This window comes from Centruroides vittatus, unplaced genomic scaffold (genome assembly GCF_030686945.1).
Source record: "Centruroides vittatus isolate TY-2023 unplaced genomic scaffold, ASM3068694v2 contig_375, whole genome shotgun sequence".
NCBI lineage: Eukaryota > Metazoa > Arthropoda > Arachnida > Scorpiones > Buthidae > Centruroides > Centruroides vittatus.
Window position 1 is genome coordinate 1,449,765 of NW_027122197.1, and position 16,356 is coordinate 1,466,120.

At 27.8% G+C, this 16,356-nt stretch overlaps 1 protein-coding gene across 3 annotated transcripts in view; it reads right to left on the reverse strand.

Annotated features, from left to right (window-relative positions):
* The window catches only part of LOC136975569 (CLIP-associating protein 1-like), a 171,677-nt gene that overhangs the window by 120,685 nt on the left and 34,636 nt on the right, over positions 1–16,356 (reverse strand). For all 3 annotated transcript variants that reach the window (XM_067270655.1, XM_067270656.1, XM_067270654.1), the window contains exons 3-4: positions 4,602–4,680; positions 133–176 (exon numbers count right to left, since the gene is read on the reverse strand). In XM_067270655.1, coding sequence (XP_067126756.1) covers positions 133–176; positions 4,602–4,680 — 123 coding nt within the window. The remainder of the gene's footprint in view (positions 1–132; positions 177–4,601; positions 4,681–16,356) is intronic.

The window sequence follows — 16,356 nt, forward strand, 5'->3', positions numbered from 1 at the left end:
TACAGTATCACACTATTTATTTATCAATGATGAATTTTCATAAATTTTAAGATGGAAATTAAATATTTAATATAAAATGGTGACAATCTGTTATTATATAATTAATTATAAATATAAAAATCAAATACATACTTGGTCTTTACTATCCCCTAAACGATCAACTGCAGCAGAAAAAACTGTAACAGAAAAGAAAATTTTTATTGAAATATTACGAAACTATAAAATTTATATAAAAATCTTCCATTTTGTTGTATTAAAATTTTAGTATAATCCATTTTAAAATTTTAAAAATTAAAAATATAAAAAGCAATTAATTTGCAATTTCTAACAAATATAAAAATTACAAATTAATTGCTTTTTATTATTTTATATTTATTTTAATAATTAATATAATATATACAGTAGACTCTCCTATAACACGAATTCATATAACACGGATTCGTATAACACGGCGAAAAAATTGCGATCGTGTTCGTATAACACGCTAAAAGAGACTCGTATAACACAGTAAAATGTCATCGCCGACTAGTGTCGTGACAGGGTTGGTCGAATCTAGACCAATTGCGGACATTGCACAAATCATTGAGTTTAAACGAGCAGCGGACGTACTAAAAATCATTTATTATTTAAAGGCCATAAAAATTATATTTAAATTAATGATGTCTCCAAAGTTCAGAAATTTTTTGCAGAAAAATAACTTATCAGGAAACACGCGCCAGCTGTTCGATGAGCCGCTCCGTGACAAAAACAAGCTTAAGCAATGGAGTCGTCAAACAGTGCGCACTCGGTAAGTAATCCTACAATTCTTTGTCTATAGCATAGTTTATATGGATTATTCCCAAAAAATTATACGTGATTTGGAAATGTTGAGTCAAATTAGTCTAGAACTAGTTAATTTTATGGAAGAAAACCTTTCAAACAGTCATAGCCCCTAAACTGCGCACATGCTGGGCTGTGATTGGCTCCTGTATTTAAGTGACTCGTACAACACAGATTCATATAACACGGAACGTATCTACCGTGTTATAGGGGGTCTACTGTAATTGTAATAATTATTGTATATATTACTGTAAATTATGTACAACACTTTCAATAAATAAATGTCTACTTTTAAGTTTAATTTTAAGGCTGGATTCATCTTAAGTAAACAATTTCTTAAAAGTATAATATGAAAGTATATCAATTAATTAATAGAAAGTTGTCACAACTACTATAAAATTATCATCAAAAAGTTTAAGGGTCAACATATATAGTTTCCAAGAATCAAGCACAAAAGTTGTTTTATTATTTTATTAAGTAACTTAAAAGAATTTTGTCTTATAGTTCATTTTTTAGAGATGGAAAATAAGAATTTTAAATTCAAACAGTTGTTAAGGTTTGTACAAAACTGAAGTGAAGAGAATAGTTTTGTACAAACCTATAAATAGTTTATGAAGAGGATGCTCCACAGCAAGCTACAGTTTACAAGTGGATAAAGCATTTTCAAGAGAGCAGGGAAGACATTAGAGATGAGTGCTCTGGAAAGCCTTCAACCTCAATCAGTGAAAAACTGTGGCTGATGTTCGGTCGATAATTGAAGAAGATAGTGTGCCCCTACATGAAATAGCTGTAAGAGTAAGTCTCTCTTATGGTTCAACTCAATCAATTATCTCTGATCATTTAAGACTGCGTAAAATTTCTGCAAGATAAGTAGCAAACGTATTACATTATGAACACATGGTTAACAGAGCTAAGCATGCTGTTCAATTTCTCAACTAGTTAGGACTCTGATTCGGAAATGTTTTACCATCACTTAGCAAATACTAAAGATGAGACATGGATTTACCAGTATAATCCAGAAAGCAAAATGCAAAACAGTGATTAGCAACAGGTTCTTTGAGTCCCATTGAAGTCAAAGCCAAACAATTTGCTCATACAGTTATAGCCCCAGTTTTATGGAATTGTGACAGCATAATTTTGGTAATTTTTTGGAAAGACAGAGAACTGTTACAGGAAGCTGTTACGCTCAAGTTTCGTGCAAACTGAAAGAAGCAATTAAGAAAAAATGGACAGAAAAAGTTGCACAAATGAACCTTGTTTCACCATAACAGTGCACCTGCCTGTTCCTCAAAAGATCCTTGAACATTCAACTGGAAACTACTATCAGATTCTCCTACAGTCCAAAATTGACACCTTTAGACTTTTTTGTTTCCAAAGTTATAGGAACATTTAAAGGGAGTCCGCTGAGAGTTACTTTACAAGGCAAAACATGCTATAATGCAGTGGTTCAATTCTCATAATGCAGAATTTTATAGAAATAGATTGAAAGTAGAAGCATTGCTATGAGAAGTGTTTAGAGTTGAAAGCAGTATATGCAAAAAAAAAAATTAAAAATATAAAGTTTTGTTCTCTGCACAGTGACTTTTTTTTATGAATTATTTATTATACCTTTGTAATGGCATGTCAATTATGTACTTTTTTGTATAATTTTATTGTTAAACACATGAATTATCCTTCATTTACCTTCTTGTTTGGTATATTGTACTAAATTATTATTTCGGCAACCTGTTAGTGCTGTTTTACCAAACTTATAATACATCAAAATCATTGTGATAAGTTTGGTAAAACAGCACTAACAGGCTGCCAAAATAATATTTTAGTACATATGAATATTTCATTTATATAATAAAATGACTTAAAAATTTTACTCATCAATCGCACACCGCGCTAAATAAACAGTAACTTCTCACCAAAAACCAACAACGGTGCGTTATCAGATATAATTACAATTTTTCACAAACGTTTTTGAACATAAAAGTTCTTCATCATGTGAAAAAACGGACAACTTATAAAAAACGTTCGATGGAACAGATTTTCGAAAGAGCCGTGCGCAAGATTCGAAATGTTACTCGTGCGGATGTCGTCACCGCTGCGCATGGGCGGAAGTGGAAACTTTCCTGTAATGTCATCCGTCATATATGAGCATTTGCCATGCGAAGGATAACGATAACTCCTCTTTGCCGCTGATACATTTTTTATCTCATTCTTTCAATTTAGAGGTACAGTCTACAAACAAGAAAGGGGTGTACCAATGGGGAGCCCGGTAGCAGGGGATTTGTGCGAGCTGGTAATACGGCAACTCGAAGAGAAAATCCTTCCTAACCACCTCCACAACATACAGCTATATAAGAGATACGTGGATGACATACTCATCTTGTGGAAGAGCAAGCCGGACATAGCGGCATTCGTCGACTCATTTAATAACAACAGCTACGGCGTAACTCTGGGCCTGGAACAGGCGAATGACACGCATGTTCATTTTCTTGATGTTAGTATCATGGTTAAAGGAACCTCCATCCTCACAGAAGTGTACAGGAAACCGCTTGCAGACCAATTGTACATCCCCATAGGCTCCTGTGACCCCATACCGTACAAACTAGCAGCATTCAACACCTTAGTCAAACGGGCGTACACCCATTCCTCAACAAGACACGCTCTGCAGAAAGAGATTAACACGTTACGCAGTATTGCTCAAAGCCATGGGTACTACAACCTTATAAGTAAATTAACCAAAAAATGGGGGAATTACCAACTGTCAACGCAGCATGAGCAAGTAACAACAGAGCATAAAGACAGCATTCCGCTCACCTACAATCCATATTTAAGAAAGCTATATTTGGAAGTTGCCAAGAAGAAACAAGTCAGCATCACCTATAAAAGATGCCCGAATATATATCAGATGCTACGGAATGCCAAAGATCCCCCCAATCAAGACAAGCTACCGGGAGTGTATGCCATCCCGCTGAAAGACCACAGGTGTGACGAAGACTTATGGTACATCGGCTCCACTAAAAGATCGCTAGGAGCGAGAATTAAAGAGCATAAAGCAGACATCCGTCACCAAAGATGTACAACCGCTTTGGCACGTTACGCCACAGATCCTGATATACAGCCAAGGTTTGACGAGGCCAGGATTATCCACACCACACCCCTTATACACCGTTTGAGATGGATGGAGGCAGTACACATACATAAAACCGCCCGAGATAAAAAATGTATCAGCGGCAAAGAGGAGTTATCGTTATCCTTCGCATGGCAAATGCTCATATATGACGGATGACATTACAGGAAAGTTTCCACTTCCGCCCATGCGCAGCGGTGACGACATCCGCACGAGTAACATTTCGAATCTTGCGCACGGCTCTTTCGAAAATCTGTTCCATCGAACGTTTTTTATAAGTTGTCCGTTTTTTCACCTGATGAAGAACTTTTATGTTCGAAAACGTTTGTGAAAAATTGTAATTATATCTGATAACGCACCGTTGTTGGTTTTTGGTGAGAAGTTACTGTTGACTTAAAAATTTATGTGTTTGCATATTTCATATATATAAAATTTAAATGAATGTAAGACCTGTCAAAATTGTTGTTTAATGTATATTTTATTTCACATAGCCTGAAAATAGTTCAAGGATCTAAATGCTAAAAAATTTTTTCATCTATTTTATATTTTATTATAGAATTAATAAATGACAATATGACAAAATTCCACACTTGAAGTATTAAGACCTATCTTATAAAAACCATAAATTTCATAATAAATTCTGATTTCCAGAATGTCTCACCTATAGAAATATAATGCCTGAAGTTTTCTTTCAACCTTTCTGTTAAAATTGTTAAAATTTCCAATCCATTTTGAGCTACCTAAAATGAAAATTATAAACATTATCATCTTATTAAATTTAAAGTTCTTTCCATAGATTATTCTAATTAAAATTTATATCTTTTGTCATTTATCATTATTTTTTCTAAAGCAAATTAAAAATTCATTCAAATTAATAAAGTTCTTGTGAAATAGTGCCTCTGCCAACACCAAAGTTCAAAATAAATCATTTCTGGCATCATAAATCATATCAACAGCATTGGAAAAAGTATAATTATTTCTCATTGTTTGATTTAAACTTTATGAAGAATTCATATCATATATAAAATTCCATTTTAATTTGAATAAATTTTTGCTTTTATTGTTGTTAGAATTTATTAATTAGTTAAAAGATTACTTCCATAACTTGAAAAACAATATTTCCGACAGTCCGAAACCGTCGGAAATATTGTTCCGACAGCTGGAACAATATTTCCGGACAAACTGTTTGAAATATTATTGTTAATTGTCTACTTGGACTTTACTTATTAATAGGACTTTATACTGGCATTTAAAGATTGACACAGTAATGAAAGTTAGTTCAGGAAAAAACAAAATTTCTTTATTATATCAACTGTAGTAATAATTTCTGGTGATACTACAGGTCATATAATAAAGAAATTTTGTTTTTTCCTGAACTAACTTTCATTACTGTGCCAATCTTTAAACACCAGTATAAAGTCCTATTACTAAGTAAAGTCCAAGTAGACAATTAACAATAATATTAGAATTAAGGACAGTAAGGCTTTTACAATTGTTGGAAATACTGTTCGATAATTTTGGAAATCTAAATTTGTGAAACAATCGGATTAGCATTCGAAAATCTTAAACTGTTGTATTTGATAGACTGTCTGCAGACGGTAGTTGTATACTACTGAAAGTGCTAGCAGATGAGTTCATTCTCTAAAGCCAGATGCATTCATTCTCCAAGACTCCACTCCTGTAATGCCACAACATGTAAGTGTTATAATCATAATTTGAAGGTATACTATATTAAAATCAAAGCAATTTTCCTAAATGTCTTTATATATATATCAAAACAGGAACAGAAGACTGCATATGGAATGACTAGAAGACCAAAGTAGGTCAAAACTTTCTGGAATACTAAATAAAAGTGAAAAAATAAACAACGGTAATAAATTTACTATATAAACAAACTGAAATTTTAATAATTTACATGAAAAATTCTTTAGAATAAACTACACTAAAATATCAGAATAAATTCAGAATGAGTAACGACCCAAATAAATATTCAGATTCGATAACTTAAAAATTTAACACTCGTGAAATAAAAATACTGTGTATAGGATTATTTAAGATTAATATATTTTAATCAATACAGAGAACCTAGATCACAGTTTCAAAGCAAAATACAAAATATTATGTTAAGCAACTTTTTCAAAGCTCATGAAGTACACTTTTAAAAGTTAAATCAAACTTACTACATAAATATAAAAAGTGCCATTACAGAAATGTACTCAAAGAATTTACAACATTATAACTTACTATATAAATTGTTAATGTATGTAAATTATTTACAATATTTTTCGATAAGTAAACTAACATTGCCTCCTGTAAGACTAAGAATACATAATATAAACATCTCAAAGCTCGATATTGATAATAAAGCCGAACGATTGCAGGATTAAATCCGGCTACTTTACTTCGATTTAATCCGGCTTTAGGAATATATAATGTTTATCTAATACTTAAAAATTACATTTAAGAATTTTGGTATTAAGAATAAGGATAAAATGATAAAACAAACAGAGTAAGCAAAGTGAATGAGACTGACACGAATGATGTAATATAGAGGAATATGTGGGAGGAATTATTTTGTACCGCATTTTATACACCACACCCTATAAACCAGTCTTTCCATCCTACTTGCGTTATTGAAATTTATAAAAGTTTAATTGAACCTTTCAGCTTCAAAGTTAAAAGTACGTACTTTAATATTATTACGCTCCAGAATAAAACAGATTAATTTGATAAAAAGTTAATGGTGTTTTATAAAATTGCAACATACTTAGTCTTGCATTATAAATGTAAATTTTTCTCCAAACTTATTTATGAAGATGATAATCTTATTTCTGGAAAACTGAGAATAATTTTTTTTTTCCTTTAAATTTCAATGTAATAATATTACTTCATAAATTATTACAGTTACTTAATAAAATATGACAATGATTCAGTCAATATCATTATATAAATTTCCAATGCAACTAAAACAGGATTTTATCTACAATAAATTACAAAGCTTAAAGTATTTTCATGTACTTTAGATGTTTATAATATATGCTTTACAAATATAAAGAACTCCCGAAGTGTATGCTGACAATATGGAGTCCAGATTGCAGAATTTTACATTGAAGTTGTAAAAGGATAGCTTGTAAACAATTCTACAGAACAGACTGTGTATATTCAATATTATACAGACAGAGAGATACTTTATTATTAATAAAGTCCCGTAAGCTTAACAATACATGTAACTACGAATATTAAAAAGGTTTCGTAACAAAATACATGACTAAACCTACATATTTTGCAGTTTTTAAGCATTTTAAATCTCAGAAAAACAAACTTATAAAAGTAAAATGAAAATATATTGAATGATTTATCAATAAGAACACCAGACAATTATTAATGTAAGAAAGGGTAAAAATTCAGGTTAAGATTTATGTTTATTGCAGCAGTAAATTAGCTAATAAATAATTATACTCGACTCAGATTTAATAACTATATTATAAGTAATTTCTAGTTTATTACGTAAGAATTTGCCTAACATGAAATTTTTAATCATCACTTCAATATATATATATATATACTCTTTACACATGACTATTTCTAATTAGATCATTAAAGTGAACAATCAATGATTTTCTTAATTAAAAAAGAACTTATGTTTTTAGAAAACAATCTATTTCTGGAGTTAATTTTGAAAATGTCTGCTCTCTGGCCTACGATAAATTTATTGATAATTGGCATTGTTTCGTTTTTTTTCTTTAAATTCAGATTAAGGAATAGATTTCGTAAAATCAGGTTAATGATGCATACAGCCAAGTTTTAATGAATGAAAACTTGACAGGTTGTAGGTGTGACAGCCTTGAATCCAAACATAATTACAATTATGCAATATTACTATTTACGGTTATATATGGAACTAAAAAGCACGCTATAACAATAAATTTCTATATATATACACCGTCTTATATTTATCTAATATCTATGTTAAGTATTATAGTACTATCTAAAATGATAAAGTAGATCAGCCTTGCTTTTGAAATTAACTTTGAAAGAATAAATACTTAAGTCAGAATCAGTAGAGATAACATTCCACTTAAATATAATTTCATTAATTTTGAGTCTAATAATAAAAATACTTCAGCGTTAAGCTTATATCGAAACTTAATTTTTCCTCTTTTCGTCGAAATTCATTGTTAAAATACCATTAATTTACTAAATTTTTTATATATATAATTTGACCTTAAAATCCATTCTGTATAAATGGGAAGGCATGTTAGAATACTGTGACTACTTTTTATAATTATTCAGATGAGAGAAGAGCTATATATAAACAGACATAACTTACAAAACATCATGACTGGAATCATAATGATTTACTTTCCAGTAGTACAAAATTAAAAAAAAAACGCTGGATATTTTTGAAATTAATAACTTTAATATTAATCTTAAAAAACGTATTTAACATTCCATAAATCAATTTTTTATTTTAAAATTCTGAATTAAAACTAAGATAGACATAATGAACAGTTTTATCATCAGGTGTAAAAATATCATTTTATACAATGTTTCTTTTACATGAAATGTTCATCGAATTTATCTGCAATATTAAAATGCATCGTCATAAATACCAAAAACTATATATAAAACAGTTCTGTAAAAAACTATTCTATATAAATTTTATAGCATTGCAAATGCTATTCTGATAAAGAGGTCATTTTTTACTTTTGGTATTAGATGTTTTTCAAGTCCGTTTGATTGACATCTTCGCAGGTATGTGAAGATGAGTCGAATAAACATGGAAACCATTTAATACCAAAAACAAAAACTGACCTCTTTATAGTAATAGTATCAGAGATTTATAATGTAACATGTGGTTGGAACTTGAGGATATTTACAAAAGTGTAAACATGAAAATTAAACAGTCATTTTTTTTGCTACGACACTAAATGTTCTAGCTAAAAGTACTTTTAAAAACATGACTAAACTGTAAAATTAATATACACTTTGCATTTTAATAAAGGCATGTACCAAATATATATAAATGTTTAAAAACATATCGATGTGTCTGTAGTCCTTCTCTACACTTCGCTTTGGATTATTGGAGTTACATAAACATTCCTGTACAAAATAATTAGTTCAGATTAGCAAGAGTGCACTGTACTATTATATTTCCGTAGATATGCTTTTCACTTCTTTATATAATTTTAAAATAGAAAAACTGATTTGATTTAAATCTAAATTAAAGTGTTATTATATATCATAGGATATAATTTAAAAAGACGCACGAGATTTCAAAATTTCTGTTTTTCGTTTAATATGCTTCATAATCAATTTACGTCCGTATCAAATTCAATTTAAACTACATAAATTTTATTTATTTATTTTTATAAACAACAAATTTAATATATTTTTTACTAAAATATCATACGAATAAATATTTATTTTTATGATAAGCGTCAAAACGTTATTATAAAAATATTTCTACTTATAAATAATATGCGCTGTTTTTTCAGTCCTCTCTTATTTACAATAATTAAATTTTTTCCTCTACATTAAAAAAAATTATAATAATATTTTTACAGAGGTAAAAAAAATCAAACAACAAAAACAAGATTACAATATTAAACTTTAATACTTTAAAAAAAAACCATTAGTATTTTTTGGTAATAAACTTGTCATTAAGGACATCTGTTACAAACGCTGCTGTGTGTTTACTGCATGCATCAAATAATAATTTTTTAAAAATACCTACAGAACACCTAACATAATAAAACATTAATGGATTAATAATACTTTCCTCAGCAGACAAATCTTTAAAAATTAATGTTTTAATTTTTTGTAGAATTTTAACTAAGCTATTTTAACTTTTAATCAGAATTATTAGTGTTCTTTACTATGTTAACAAAAACACTATTTCTAAATGTTGCCAACAATTTCATTGCAAGAGCGAATGTCGTAACAGATATACCGAAGTTGGGTGATTATTTTTGTTATAAAAACATCAACTCTTCCGTAAATTTTCCATCTTAACTATTGATATGCATATTTATAGTTAAAGATAAATTAAAACGGCATTCTTTAAATAACGAACGGAGCTGTCCGTTTTTAAAATATCGAATATTGTAAAATTAACGTATAGTTTCAATAAATAGTAGTATTATATTTTTATTTATTAAAATATTACAATTTCCAAGGTTATACAAAAGTATGACAATTATATAAAATACAATTTATAAGTGTGTCGTATGTAATTTAATTATTCTGATTTAATATCTTTTTATTTATTTTACTTATGCTGTAGGAAAAAAATAATTAATACATGTAATTGTATTTAAAGATTAAACATATAATAATACCAAATTCATTGACCCATAACTTGGCTAATTAAATACACAGATACAAAGTAATTTTATGATTTAATTCTGAGATTTTAAAAAAGATTTTTTAGTTGTTTGATTCTATTTATAGTGTTAATATGATTGAAAATAAAAAAAAAAAAAAGGACTGTTGCCTAAACACTCAGATGTTTTGAATCAAACAAACGTTTCTTTCTATTTTTTTAACTGTACGTGCATTCAGATTTCCCCTAACACTCAATGGAAACTTACAGATGTTCTTATTTGAATTTTTTGGGTCTGGCAACAGGATGGAGAAGTCCCATAAACCATTTTATCCAATAAAGAAACTGTGACTTCTAGCATTTGTATTTTCTCTGATGTTATATGAAGTTGATATACTCTGAACTTGATTGTTTAGTACTTAATAATTGTTTATTCTAAAAAGTCTATAGTGGCATTTTAGTTTTAATTTTTTAATCAAATTCTGATGGAAAAATGTATCTCATTGGGAGTATGAAATGAACTTTTAACTTTTGAATTTATTTTTATAGTTTTTTTTTTCCATTTATTCTTCTGAAAGAGAAGGCAGAACCAATGCATGACTCAATGAAATAACTTAGTAAAAAACTGATTTATTGTGAAATCTTAATAAAGTCATTACATCAAGACATGTGTTTGTTCTGTCTCTACTAATATTTTAACTATTTTCTTAAAATGAGAAATACTACAATAATATAAAAGCAATTAAATGGTACAGTACAACTGCATGTGTAAATAATGATGTTATTTATACATTAGCACGATATATGCAATTAATTATATTATATTGGAAGCAAAAATTTTATTCCAATATATCAATACTTATATATTTCCAATAATTTCCTTAACAAATAGTGTATCTTATCGTACAACCGTTACATCACTATTTTATGATTAATGGGTAAAGACTAGATAAAATCATCATCATATCATTCCAAAAGAAAACTTTATAATTTCTTTAAATCAGAAAATAACCTTCAGAGATGAGAAGGCAAAAAACAGAAGCTAATATGGAAATCAATACTTCCTATAAATAAAAGCTTATTTTTAGTATTATTGCACAAATTTTATACAAAATAATTTAACAACTTGCAGAATTCATTTCTCAAAATGATGGCCAAAGATAACATTACCTACAACAAGGAAAGAGAATAATGATTGTAATAATTTATAACCAGAGAAGAAAAACAAGTTAATTGTTTTCTGGACAGCGTTAGTCCTTAATACACTTTAATAAATTATTATTATTAAAATGGTTGAATTATGATAATTTATGTTAAAATGTAATGTTTCAATTTAAACATAAATTGTCATGTATTTATCACAAATTCTAAATTCTTATAAAGTAAATAAATATATTTAGAAATTAAATTATTTTGCAATTAAACATATCTAAAAGTCATATTTCTGGGCTGTAATTAGTTATTTTTTGGATAGAATTAATTAATCTATCTTTACATATGCAGTAGACCCCCTATAACACGGGTTCATATAACACAGATTCGTATAACACGGCGAAAAAATTGCAATTGTGTTCGTATAACACGGTAAAACATCATCGCCGACTCGTGTCGCGACGGGATTAGTCGAATCTGGACCAATAGAAGATATTGTACAAACCGTTGAGTTTAAACAAGCACTGGAGCTACCAAAAAAACATTTATTATTCAACGGCCATAAAAATTATATTTTTATTAATGATGTCGCCAAAGTTAAGTTATTTTTCTGCAAAAAATTCGCCGATCAGGAAACATGCGCCCGCCATTCGACAAGCTGCTCCGCGACAAAAACAAGCTTAAGCAATGGCGTCGTCGAACGGTGCACACTCGGTAAGTAATCCTACAATTTTTTGTTTATAGCATAGTTTATATGGATTATTCCCAAAAAATTATACGTGATTTGGAAATGTTCAGTCAAATCAGTCTAGAATTGATTAATTTTATGGAAGGAAACCTTTCAAACAGCCGTAGCCCCTAAACTGCACACATGCCGGGCTGTGATTGACTCATGTATTTAAGTGACACATACAACACGGATTCATATAACACGGAACGTATCTACCGTGTTATAGGGGGGTCTACTGTATTTGATTATAAAACTGTTTTATTTTTAATACATTTATATGAGCTAATGGGAGATATTAGATTTAAAAAATTATTTTAAAAATTTTTATATATGTTAAAACTCTTAATATGTCATTATTATTTAAAATATTCATACTGTACTTTTTATCATAAGCATATCTTTAAAACTTAAATTCAAACAAAATAAATAAACTGTATGGAAGATAAATAATTCCAAGACTTGTGTGAAACAATATGAAGTTTTAAAATTAATATATGTTATTTATTTAGGATTTGAAACAAAAATTTATTTCTAATTAAAAATTGCAACGTATCAAAAACAAGTTAAAAACAATTCATTGAGAAATTTGTCATTTTAATTCATAATAATTAACTGTATAATAACCTAGATTCTTGGACAACTTCCAAAGGTTACATTTAAAATCTAAATTGTTTTTTTATCAAATAAAATATTGGTCAGGATATTTAATAATATTTAATAAAATTATCTCTCTCTGGAATTCTTAATAATTAAAGACAGACTGTAAACTATTTTTGATTTATTTAATATTGTTCTGTAAAGGAAAATAATATATCATGTATAATAATTATGATTAGAATAAAATGTCATCTATACGTTCTCATTTGTCACTTACTTTAAACAAGCTAATTACTCTTAATGGTATTTAAATTACATATGTTATTCTTCGAAAAAATATTTGATTAAACCACAGTACTACAACTCGAAAAACCTTTTTTAAAGGTTTGAGTAGTAGTGCTATAGAATTTGATTAATTTATTAAATACAAAAGATTTAATTATTTATAATAATTTAAATTTTAAGTTTATGTAAAAACTTCTCTCTGCTTCAGCCATAAAATATAAGAAAAAGATATAAAATTGACTCGTCATCTCTTTTTGGAAACATCAAGTCATTGTCAATGTCAAGTGATGCAATGATAGAGAAACCAGTGCTGATCACAGCCCCGAAATTTTAAGTTATGATCATATTGTCCGTGATTGAATATAATTGTAAACTGCCTTAGAATTATACCTAGTGATATTGATGACAAACTAATACAATCATATATTTTCTATACAATTTTCTTCAATTGCGTGTAAATCTAGAAATTTTTCAATTTATTGTGGTCACACTGTTTGCAAGTGATACTAACAACCAGAAATTCTAGCATTATTTTCAAAAATAAGTATAATATATATAATATTTATCAAAAAAAGAAAATCTATCAGCCATTCTTTAATTACCATTAAAAGAATTATATATTTAACGACTTAATTTATCATAATAATGGTTATTTTAAAAAAATATATATTCAAAATTTGAAAATTTAATTATCTTGATTAATTATGTTTAGTTTATTAAACTTTCTTCCTTAAATTAAAAACAAATTTTAGACCTACTTCAACAAAACACTTTTCTTTGAGTACTTGTTATGACAATCATTTCCTGTTAATGTTTATTTAAAAGTGAATTAAAAAATTACAACAACAAATTTTAAATCTCAAGAAAGATTAATCAAATTTTATTTTACTAAATCATATAACCATTGCAGGTTTTATAAAATTTTCTTTATTTCTTTAAATTTTATGAAATTTATTTCTAAACAATTATTAAAGACAATGTTCGAAAAGTATGTTGAAAAATATATATATATATGTTCGCTATACCGCACACTCGATTGCAGCGCGGGTGACGTTCGCGATGCGATAAGCTCAAACACGTTTATATGGGACCGTGCGGCATTAGTGAGTAGCACATTTTATTGTTACTGCGTATTGAGTAATTGTGTATGTATTTTGAATAGTGTTTAATTATTGTAAGCATGATGAGTAAAAGAAAAGCTTACAATGTGAAAGAAAAGCTTGACATTATTGCTAAAGTAAAGAGGTGAACCACGTTACACCACGCCGCTCAGTATAACGAGGTTTACCTTACAATACGGGTGTTGTTTCCCGCCCGACATGCGCGTTATATCGGGGGTCCACTGTGTATGACTAATTTCAATATTCAGTTTATTGAATATTAAACTTGTGCTATAAACTTTTAATATTAAAAATGTGATAAATTTGCTTTCTTCTTAATATAAAGAAAATTCTTCAAGGAAGTAAAATTAAAATTCTCAGTTCATTTATAACTAATTATTTTTAACTTTAACGTTTTTTTTTTTTTATTTTCCATTAACAGATGATATGAATAAATGTAATACATTCTATAAAAATAGTCTTTATTAAAATTTTATTTAGCTTCACAGTTTCTTATCTTGGAATATCTCCAACTTAATGTTACTGTTATTGAAATTTGCATAGTCTATATGAAGTTTAAACTCTCAATAAATGCTTATTTTTAATACTTTTTTAATAATTTATTTTCTACACGTTTTTAATTTGTTAATAACAAATAAAAAACAAATACAAATTTATTTTAAACAGTAGCAGATACTGAAGAACCAAACGAAGAGCTAACTCAAAAACTAAAAACAAAAATTGTATTTGAATAATTAATAAGAACTTTTTATTAACACGTGCATGACAATTGTATTTTGGATGGCCCGATAAACCGTATCTGCTATCGTAAATATATTTAAAAATAAATTTTGAAGTTCGAACAAACAAATTTAATTTTTTTGCTTCAATGGGGGAAGTCTTAAGCCCCTGTAGCCCCCTTGGATCCATTAATTTTAAATTACAGCAAATACACTGGTATAAAAATTAAAATTTATTGATGTTTTTTAAATATAAAATTTTTATGAGTATTTTAATTCTTATCGAATAAACTCGACGACAGATATATTGTAATTGATAAAAATTGATTTAAGTTTCGGTGTAGCATTTGAATATTTATCAAAAGTCTTTCCCGGAAACCTATACATTTATTCATCATTCGAGTAACCTTATAACTCATTCTTATTTATCTTTACAATTATATAATTGGAAGGTTTTTATTTGTTGACTCTTTCTAAATGCAAATAATCCAATTAAAAAACTTTGATTATAAATCACATTCCCCGTAATACTTGAAGTCAACTACAAGTTTTACATTGAAATTTAAATTCACAATTATTGATTTTAATATTTATAATGAATTTCTTACATAACAAAGATTACTTTTATTTAGACTTTATATATAATAATAATGATGATATACAGTAATCATGAAAAATGTGGAAGTGAGAACTTTGTTTATAAAATACATTGACAAGAATTACAAGTACTTTTCCTGCCTGAAATAGTAAGGCATAAATGAGAAAAATAATATAAATTAAAATTAACTTATATTATTTGTCATGTACTGTATAACATTAAGTGAAACTTAATGTTATACAAGTCGAAACACATTTTAAAATTATTTAAACATAATTTACAGAGGAAAAAAAATCCATTAACATAAGGTTATTTCAAATATACCTGATACAGAGGAGGAGAAAAATGAAAAAGGAAAATGCAGGCAAAAAATAACTATCATAACTGTTCTTGTTATAATAATTTTTTCTACCACAGTGGCATTTTACGCAAATTAAAAGATATAATCTATTATAATTATTGTATTGTGTTTAAGAAGATAACCTACTTGTATACCTTTTGTACTTAGCAAAATAAATATTGCTAAGTACAAAAGTAAGTGCATTTTTTATTAACTTAAAAATTAATAAAAAATAATGATTAACTTTTGTAACAAAAGCATACTTTTCAGATTTGAATATCGTACTTAGCAATATTTATTTTTCATAGCTTCTATATTAAACCCAACAGAAGTTCAATTGCAAAAGTTAAATTTAATCATTATTAAATTTTTTTCGTAGTGTTTACTAATATGCAGTTTCTTTCCTTTGTCCATTGCGATTCTATTAAACTAATCCTTTTTCTGGTTGTGGTCTTGTGTATCAGGTAGAAAACATATATTGAAAAATTTAATTTAAATAGCAACGTCATTAATAATCCATGTCGTGACATCTAATGACGTGAAGCAATC